A 10,843-nucleotide genomic window follows, 5' to 3' on the forward strand; every position below is an offset into this window, starting at 1 on the left:
GACCTACACAGAGTTTCTCTGATGCTAAGATAGACCTGGGGCACTTCATTATTATTTTTTTAAGTTTTTTTGTTAGAGTGAAAAATTGAAGGGTTATAAACATGTAATATTTTATTGATTTATTTAAGTTTTTATTTACATTCCAGTTAGTTAACATAAAGGGTAATATTAGTTTCAGGTGTACAATTTAGTGATTCAACACTTCCATACAATACCATACAATACCACAAGTGGACTGCTTAATCCCCATCACCTACTTTACTATCCCCCCACCGACCTCCCCTCTGGTAACCATCAGTTTGTTCTCCATAGTTCAGAGTCTGTTTCTTGGTTTGCCTTTCTCTGTCCTATTTTTTTCCCTATGCTCATTTGTTTTCTTTCTGAAATTCCACATATGAGTGAAATCATATGGTATTTATTTTTCTCTGACTGATTTATTTTGCTTAGCCTAATACTCTAGATCCATCCACATTACTGCAAATAGCAAGATTTCATTCCTTTTAATGGCTGAGTAATATTCTATTATGTGTGTGTAAAAAAAATATATATGTATATGTATATATATCACATCTTCTTTACCCATTCATCAGTTAGTGGACTCTTAGGCTGTTTCCATGGCTATTTTAGATAATGCTGCTATAAGCATTGGGATGCATGTATCCCTTTGAATTAGTACTTTTGTATTCTTTAAGTAAATACTTAGTAGTGGGTAGGATAATTCTATTTATAACTTTTGGAGGAAGCTTCATGCTGACAAACGTGACATATTTTAAATGTTAGCCTGTGAGTGCATTGAACTCTGAAGCCAACCTCTATGATGAATTCCACCAGAGGGCCTTAGTTTGAATCTAGGTTCTGTCACTTAGTATCTGTGAGATCTTGGGCAAGTTTTTTATCTCTCTGTTCTTCAGTTTCATCATCTGTAAAATGGGAATAATACTAATACCACAATAGGTTTGAGTTGAGGATTAAATGAGTCACATGTGTAGAGCTGTTTGGCACAGTTTTTAAGTACTTAAACAGTATTTAAGTGTTGACCATTATTTGGAGTTAAGGTCAAGTCTTCAAATATGGGGCTTTTTGCTCCATTTGAGGCAGTTCAAATGGCCCTCATGACTAACATCACCATATAATTCATTACCCAAATCAGAATTTTTGAAAGTGTCATTAAAGGAGGCACTACAAATAATTATGTTGGGGAAACAGACTGGAGCTGTTCTGGGCAATATATATTGTCACGCTAATTATGGATCTCTTAGCGTTACTGACCACCATTGTCGACATTGATTTCTCCTGCTCAGAGACCATGGCAGCCCTTGTTCACTGTAGCATTTATTTAGCCCTTACCATATGCTTTCTGGAGCCAGTTTGTATTTGCCTTTATTAGATACTTGTGTCCTGTCTTTTCAACTGAACTATAAGCAAGGACAAGGACTCATCATACACTTCTTTGAGAAGTGTCCAGATCAGTAGCTTGATGAAGAGATGAGTGATGGTTCCCCTTTTCCTACCCCATGAAACCTCTTGGTAGTCTGCATTCGATAGTATACCAAGCACTGGGTAGACTATTCCAAGCTGCTTATCTCCTTGACTTTACTCTCATTGATCCCCACACTTCCACTCTTGCCCTCTTACAGTCCACTCCAAGAAGTTTAAAGCTCCTCTGCTTAAAACTTTTCAGTGGCATCCTATTGTTTTTGTAGAAGAAGATTGCAATATTCTCTCCAAATCCTTCAGTGGTTTTTCTTCACACTTGAAAATGAAACACAGGGATCCCTAGGTGGCGTAGCGGTTTGGCGCCTGCCTTTGGCCCAGGGCGCGATCCTGGAGACCCGGGATCGAATCCCACATCGGGCTCCCGGTGTATGGAGCCTGCTTCTCCCTCTGCCTATGTCTCTGCCTCTCTCTCTCTCTCTCTCTCTGTGACTATCATAAATAAATAAAAATTAAAAAAAAAAGAAAATGAAACACAAACTTCTTGTGGGCAAACTTCTTGCCCACAAAGCTCTGTAGACTGGGTCTTGCCCTATCTCTCAGATGTTGCCCTTATCATTCATTCTGTCATTCCTCCTACCAGAACACAAACTCCAGGAGGACAGGAACTTTGTCTTTGGTACTGAATATATTCCCAGCGCCTTGTACCAGTGCCTGGTGCAAGGTAGGTGCCAAATATCAATTTGTGGAATGAATGAATTTATTTTCTCAATAGCCCTTGTAAGGGCTATTGAGAAAGCCCTTATTATTTTATTGCTTCTTCGCAAACAAGAAAACTGAGCCTTATATATGTGAAGTGCCTTCACCAAGGTCACAGAGCTGAAAAGTGGCAAAAGCATTCATTTATATATTCATTCAACAAATATTTAGTGAACAGCTGCTACTCTTCTAAGCACTGGGGCAGGATTCAAATTTGAGGCTAATGATTTTAGAATTACACCATCTTCTTTCTACCTTTAAAATTTTGTGTTGGGCAGCCCTGGTGGCTCAGCGGTTTAGCGCCGCCTTCAGCCCAGGGCCTGATCTTGGAGACCTGGGATCAAGTCCCACATCAGGCTCCCTGCACGGAGCCTGCTTCTCCCTCTGCCTTTCTCTCTCTCTCTCTCTCTCCCTCTCTGTCTCTCTCCTCTCTGTGTATCTCATGAATAAATAAATAAAATCTTTAAAAAAATAAAAATAAAATTTTGTGTTCTTTGTAAGAGTTATACAAATAATAGAAGGATACATTCTTTCTGTAAAATAATTCAAATAATAATATAGATAGGTAAGTTCAAATTCTTCCTTGACATTTATTCCTTTTTTTCCATTTCCCAACAAATACTAGTCAATCCCCAGAAGTGAACATTGTTTATTATTCTAGACACACACACACACACACACACACACGTGCACGGGCACACAGAAAGAGAGAGAGAGAGGAAGGGAGAGAGGGAAACAATTTTATGTTTAAATCTTACTCTCACGGGGTAGTCTGTTCTATGGTTTGTTTAACATTATCTTAGAAATCTTTTCATATCAGCACATAAATATCTACCTTATTTATTTTAATAGCTGCATGTCATGCCATAGTATGAATATGCCATAATTTCTTTAGTGATTTCCCTATATTAATAGGCATTTGGGTTTTTCTGCCTTTTCATTATTGCAAATAATTTCAACGTTATTATGGCAAATTCCTTGTACAGACCTTTCTGCACATTGAATATGAATAATTCTTTAAAATAGAGTTCAAAGCAGAATCATTGGGTTGAAGCATATATGTATTTTAATTTGAACAAGTATTGTCAAATTATCTCTCCAAAAAGCTTTACCAATTTACACTCCTTTAACAGTGCATGAAAATGCTTATCATAATCAAGACATATATAGTTCTGTTGTCCAAAAAATTTCCCTTAGGCAGCAGCTTTGCATTTTAATCTCTAATCTTGTGTTCTGCTCTGCTTTCTGCCACTATAGATTGTTTTTGTTTATTCGAGAATTTCATAGATCTAGGATTATACTGTATATAATCTTTTATGTCTGGCTTCTTTTTTTTCTAAAAATTTTAATTTCAGTGTAGTGTTATATTAGTTTCAGGTTGGGGTGCCTGGGTGGCTCAGTTGGTTGTGCACCTGGCTTCCGCTCAGGTCGTGGTCCCAGGGTTCTGGGATCGAGACCCGCATGGGGCTCCCTGTTCAGTGGGGGGCCTGCTTCTCCCTCTCCTCCCCACTTATGCTCTCTCACTATCTATCTCAAATAATAAATATAATCTTTTATGAAATATTAGTTTCAGGTGTACAAAATAGTGATTCAACAATTCTGTATATTAAAAAAAACAATTCTGTATATTGCTCAGTGCTCATCAGGATAAATATACTCTTAATCTCCTTCATCTATTTCACCCATCCCCCAGGCCACCTCCCTGCTTCATGTCTTCCTTATGCCCCTGTTTCTTCCTCTTTATTGTATGTCTAACTTCTTTTGCTCAACATAATTATTCTGAGATTCATCCATGTTCTCATGAATACCATTAGTCTGTTCCTTTTTATTGCTGAATTAATCATATGAATTTAATTATAATTTAATTATATGAATATGCCACAATCTGTGTATCTATTCAGTGGTTATTGGACATTTAAGTTGTTCCCATTTTGGGGAATTATGAATAAAGCTGCTGTGAACATTTGCATGTAAGTGGTTTTATATATATATAAAATGTTGTATTTATTTATTCATGGGAGACACACAGAGAGAGGCAGAGACCTAGGCAAAGGGGGAAGCAGGCTCCATGCAGGGAGCCCAATGCAGGACTCAATCCTGGAACTCTGGTATCATGCCCTGAGCCAAAGGCAGACACTCAGCCGCTGAGCCACCCAGGCATCCCTGCATGTAAGTGTTTTTGTAGATGTGTATGTTCATTTCTTATGAACTATACCTAGGAGTGGAATTGCTGGGTCATGTGGTAATTGTATGTATGGAAGCAGACCAAGTATCCATCAATAGATGAATAGATAAAGAAGATGTGGTATACATACACAATGGAGTATCATTCAGCCATAAAAAAAGAATGAAATCTTGCCATTTGCAATGACATGGATGGAGCTAGAGAATTAAGTGGAACTAAGTGAAATAAGTCCGTCTGAGAAAGATAGACACTATATAATTGCACTCATATGAGGAATTTAGGAAACAAAACAAATGAGCAAGTGAAAGAGAGACAGAGACAGAGAGGGAGAGAGAGCCTCCAAGAAATAGATTCTTAACTATTGAGAACAAATGGATGGTCACCAGAGGGGAAGTGAGTAGGGGGATGGGTGAAATAGAGGATGGGAATTAAGGAGGGCACTCATCGTGATAAGCACTGGGTAATGTATGGAATTATCGAGTCCCTATATTGTACATGTGAACGTACTATAACACTGTATGTTAACTATATTGGAATTTAAATGAAATGAAATGGAAAAAAAGTATCTGTCATCCAACAGGGAGTCAGTTGATACTAATTCTTTTTGTCTGAATTTTAGTTTTGGAGTGTGGATACTGGGATGTGGGGCAGATGGCAAGGATCTGTCCTGGGTTTGGTTTTCTAGGTCTCCCTACTTATCTGTTTTTAATGGCCTTGCTATCTTTTAACTTCAGAGAAACCTCTCCCTTGTTCCCAACCCCTGGTTGACCTATCACCTTCCTTCAGGACCAAGATGTAGGGCGTTTCCCTCTTATGCTGACACTTGACTCTGCCTACATTTAGCTCAGAGAGGGACATAACACACCCTGGAAACTGTGGGTGAGACATACACCGTTGGACCTGCAGGTGAGCCAACCTGGGAGAAATGTGATCTCAGCAGAATATGATTTGAAAGATGCTGGAGAGGTGGTCCTACAAGGCACCAGAGATCTTTAAGGGAAATAAGGGAATTGGGGGAAATATGCAGGAATGAAGAAAAGGATACTTAAATTTGATCTCTTTCTCTAACGTAGGCAGATGGCTTTGCTTCAGGCCAATAAGGATCTCATTTCTACAGGAATTAAGGAATTTAATGTTCTGCTGAATCAGCAGGTAAGCCCAGGCACTGTTTCAAAGGATAGGCCTAGACTCTTGGCAGGTGGGTGAGGGCAGAGAAGGGACAATAATTTGGAACTGGGGCGTAATGGTGCAGTTAATGGCAACAATTAGAGACAGGGAATACAAGTCAGAGAAAGGAGAATGTCAGAGGTTGTGGGTTATTCTTGAATCACACAGCTGACCACATTCTCCCTCGTGATCCCCTCTCCCTGCAGGTCTTCCCTAATCCTCCTATCCCTGAAGAAGCCATGGTGACTATGGTGAATGACTGGGTGAACTTCTACATCAACTATTACAGGCAGAAGATGGTGGGGGAGCAGCAAGAGCAGGAGAAGGCTCTCCAGGAACTTCAGCAAGAGCTAAATACTCTGTCTGCCCCTTTCCTGGAGAAATATAGAGCTTTCCTGAAGCACTTATGAGCAACTAAATCACCCACTGCCTTTCTCTTAGCTCAAAACCCCAGGCCTGCATCTCTAAGAAACTCTTAAATCCTGCCTCCGAGTTCTTGGAGTGCTCAGGCTCTGCTCCTTCATGGTGTTACTCTACCTTGACACCTCAATAAAGACCAAATTGGTTTGCTGGTCTTCCTGTCTCTTCTGTTCTTTTTCAGTTGTTGGTCCCTGACTTGTGGAGGCAGTTGGTTCCTTTTCCTTTAGCTCTATTTCCTAGATATGATCTTGGATATTTAATTCCTTTAGAGCAGAGGTTAGCAGCCTTAAGTAACCACTGGGCAATACTAAAATAGCCTGAATGACAGGCCAGGCAGGCGGAGAGAAAGTGTTGGGGTGTTAGAATCATAAAAATAAAAAAAATAAAAGGAAAAGAAAAAAGAAGCTCTCTAGAAATTGTGGCCCTGTGAAATTCTTGTTGAAAGACTTCCAGTCTTGTTCATCCTACAGTAGGTGAAATCAAGAGGCCACTCATCTCAATTTTCGAATTCCTTGCCCTTAGCCCCAGCTTGAACAAAGTTCTAGGATCTCAGAACTCTAATACCACAGAATACCTCCCTGGAGTATCGCTGTGAGAGTTGGAAAGGATCTTGGGAACCATTCAATACATCCCTTATTTTTCAGATAGGAAAACCTTTGGCTCTGAATCCCTCAGCCTCAGATCCTAGGCTTGGGAAGCATAGATTCCTGTTCTCCTCTGGGCCCTAAACTTCTCCTGCCATTCCCAGTACTAGATCTCTTTTCTCTTCAACCTCTAAACATTGCAAACGTCTTCATTTTAGGGTGCAATCACGGTGCAGTCAGTCTGATGAGTGTTTAAAAAATGAAATGAAGGTGTTAGAAAAAGGAATGTCCGGCAAGCTTTGCAACATCTGCGGAAAGCCTCACGGGTGCACAGCACCAGTGCGCAGGGGAGGAAGGAAGATGTGAGAGGCACGGGTAGGAAGCGCAGGTCCAAGGGGCGGGGAGCGCTAATCAGATGCAAGGTGCAGGCGCTGCTGGCGCTAGCAGGAGGGAGCTGGGAGCTTTCTTTATCATTTCCTGTTTTCTCCTTAGCCAGAAAGATTTGGTCCTGAGACGGTTGTTTGCTCCTTCCAACCTTCAGTAAGTCTACGTTTCAGATCTACTTTTGGTTTGGGGGCCTCGTTAGTCTAGCTCAGGGTCGAAGAGGAGCTCTCAGTGCCCCGCCCCCCCCCCCCCCCCCCCCCCCCCCGCTATCCTTCCAAACTTAAGAGTGTCAAGATGAGAGGACTCATCAAGAGAATTGCAGCCTTCCTGGGAATCCAGGCGGTGAGCATCTTTGAGGTGTGGTTGGTGGTCCAGGTGGATGCCAAGGCCTTCCCACTGCGCCACTCGGGAAATTTCAGCCTGTTAATGGGAATCTAGGGCCTGCCCAGATTGGGACGTTAGTCATAGCGTTACCTTTGCAGAAAGACCTGCATTACTCCACATGGGTTGAGGAGAGAGACTGAGGAGCCATGTGAAAATAAGTATTAGATTAACTCTGTTGCTGTATGAACATGAAAAGAATGATCAGAAACCACTTTGGCTCAATTAATAAAGATAGTTTTTCCATAAATTTGGAACAATCTCACCGTGGGAATTGCTAGCTAACCATTTCTCAAATGCTGAAAGGAAGATGATCAATTATCAGGTATGTTATAGTGGAATGGGAAATTCAACATCTAAATTCTATTCTAGTCATTCCATAGCTATGAAATTAAGAAGTTGCAGTACTTTTTTTTTTTTTTTTTAGTTATGGACAGAAACCTGTTAAAACTGCACTGCATGTTCTTGCATTCCTATCATGCAAGCATCTGGTTGTACAACCACAAAGGAGTAAAATTTGGAGTATTTTGACTTTTCATCAGGATCTGATAGTCCATAAGAATACAATAAAAGTTACTTGGCCAGTGAGTACCCCAAATCCATTACTATTCCTGCAGAAAAAGAAACCAAAATTAGCAAGAAGAATAATGTTTCTTTTGCTTTGACAGCTGAATTAATGCTGGAAGTAAGATTGTAAACAAAAGAAATATTACAGCAATTGCCCTGCTCTTATCTTGACCCTGACTTTGACCTTGACTCTAGGGCTGACTCTGAACTTTAACCTCACTTTTAACTCCACTCTGACCCTCACACTTACCCAGTCCCACTTGACCTTGATCCTGACAATGACAGACACCCTTATTCTCCCAAATGTCCTTAACCTTCATGCTGACCTCTTTTGTTTTCACCCTCACACTGATCCTGATGCTGAACTAGACACTGAACTTTACCTGATCCTAATTTTGACCCTAATTCTGACCCTGACTCTCAACCTGGATCTTGTTTTGATCCTTACCCTGAAATTGACTCTTACTATGACCTTACCCTAACCATGACAGGACTCTAACTCTCAACATGTCACTGACCCTTGACCATGACCTTTACCTTCACTCTCATACTGAACCTGGCCAAGACCCTTTATCTTCACTCTCATACTGAACCTGGCCAAAGCCCTGGCATTCATGCTGACTCTGATTCTCAACCCAACACTTAACTTGACCTTCACCCTGACCCTGATCATTAACCTGACACTAACATGCTGACTTTGATCCTGAAGCTGATCCTGACACTACCACCAGCAAACCCCTGATCCTGACCTTAACTATCATACTTCCCTGATGTTGACTTTCACCCTGACAGTGACCCTGTCCCTCCACTTGATCCTTATCTTTACCTGAACAAAGACCCTGACTATGAACATGAAACAGATTCTGAACTCCACAATATCCCTTATTCTCACTGATCCTGACCATGACATTCATTCTTTGCTCGATCCTATCACCAAGAATCATGTTTATATTGACTCTCACCCAAACCCTGACTTCAACCTTAAAGCTTACCTGTCTTAGACCCTTATCTTCAACTTCGCTATACACCTGACCCATTTTTCAATTTCACCATACACCTGACTTTTATTTGATCTAAATCTAACCCAATACAGATATTCAAATTTACTCTGAGACTTTCATGCTCATCCTAATACTGAACCTCATGCTGATCACTGATCAACTTGATCCTGACCCTGAATTGGACTCTGAAGCTGACCCTCATCTGTCCTTGAACTTCATCTTTACTCTGTCCCTAATGATGACCTTCAACTGACTTTGATTCTGACTTAATCCCAATACTAACTCTATGCTCTCCACCCCTCAAAATTTAAACTGAACTTGGTCTTTGACCTGAAACTCTTACTGACCCTGATTCTGATTACTCTGACTCTGGACTGATATCCTGACCTAGGCACTAATTCTGAAGTTGACTTTGACTCTGATACACAGAATCACCATGACCTTAAATCTTACTTTGACCCTCTTTTCTGACCTTGTGTGTAACTTAGATTCTGACCCTTAACCTCATATGCTACATGACTCTGGTCCTCTTGACCCTGAACTTCTTCCTCAAACTGACTGTGACTATAACACTGACTTGATATTCAACCTGACATTGACTGTACTTGTGACTTTTTTATGACCCTCATCTCACTCTGATGCTGATCCTACTTGTGACTCTCACCATGTCCCTGAATTTCATACTGACGGTGAACCTCTATATCTTTCTTATCCTTACATGATGCTGACATTGACCTTGACTTCATACTTATCCTCACCATGACCCTAACCTTGACCCTCAGTTTAATCTAGACACTGATCATTACCATGACCCTGAAGTATATACTCAATGTCACCTTGACTTCTACTCTTCTTATTCTGATACTACCTCTATTCTTTTTTTTTTAAAGATTTATTTATTTATTCATGATAGACATAGAGAGAGAGAAAGAGGCAGAGAAACAGGAGGAGGGAGAAGTAGGCTCCATGCACCGGAAGCCCGACGTGGGATTCGATCCCGGGTCTCCAGGATCGCGCCCTGGGCCAAAGGCAGGCGCTAAACCGCTGAGCCACCCAGGGATCCCTACTACCTCTATTCTATACCTAAACCTTACCCTGATGCTCACTCTCATTCACCCTGACTCTAATCCTAATTTTCATTTAGACGCTTTGTCAGAGACAGAGTGACGCTGATGTTCACCTTTACCTTCAATTTCATCCTTATTCTGATCCTGAAGCTATTCCTATACCAGCATTCAATTTGACCCTCTATCCTGTGCCTGAATCTAACCTCACCATGACCCTTATCATGACCATAAACTTGACCATCACCTTACCCTGACTCTACAATGACCATTACACATACCTCCATTGTGTCCCTGAAAGAGCCTTGAATCTAAAGCTTATGGTGAACCGAACCAGACTATCAGCCTGACCCTGACACTAACCCTTCTCATCCTGACCCAGGTTGGCACCCACCCTGATCCTGATACTGAAACTGACCCTGACTCTCATCCTGAGTGTGACTCTGAGTATTTGCCTCATACTCCTGACTTCTCATCTGGACTCTGACACTGACCATCATTCTGACTCTCACAGTGACTCTCAACCTGACTTTGAGCATGACCTTTACCTTCATCAAGACCCAGCAATTTGTTTTGGCCCTCAACCTGAACCTGACCAATCTTCACCCTTAAACTTCTCTGTTTTTGACCTTTCTCCTGACACTGAACCTGATATCGTACTCTGAATCATTCTTACTCCAGAAATAACTTTGTTTCTAAACCTTACCATGTTCCTGAACCTGACCATAATGTGATCCTTACACTCATGCTTACCTTTACCCTGACTTGAACTGTGAACTTCACCTAATCTGTCAACCGAACTAAACCTCACATGGACACTCGAACTGACCCTGATCACTATGTTCATGAACATAATTCTGACCCTGATTGTTAACCTCATCCTCACCAAGATATTAC

The 10,843-nt window shown here is 41.1% G+C and overlaps 1 protein-coding gene across 1 annotated transcript; it reads left to right on the top strand.

Annotated features, from left to right (window-relative positions):
• The first annotated feature begins 5,199 nt into the window (after positions 1–5,199).
• On the top strand, positions 5,200–6,120 carry AHSP (alpha hemoglobin stabilizing protein). The gene is made up of 3 exons (XM_072833985.1): positions 5,200–5,284; positions 5,452–5,530; positions 5,752–6,120. Exons 2-3 carry the CDS (start codon positions 5,456–5,458, stop codon positions 5,953–5,955), a joined length of 279 nt encoding a protein of 92 aa, XP_072690086.1. The 5' UTR covers positions 5,200–5,284; positions 5,452–5,455; the 3' UTR covers positions 5,956–6,120.
• Positions 6,121–10,843: the final 4,723 nt, after the last annotated feature.

Source organism: Canis lupus, chromosome 8, assembly GCF_048164855.1.
Source record: "Canis lupus baileyi chromosome 8, mCanLup2.hap1, whole genome shotgun sequence".
In the NCBI taxonomy this organism is placed as follows: Eukaryota; Metazoa; Chordata; class Mammalia; order Carnivora; family Canidae; genus Canis; species Canis lupus.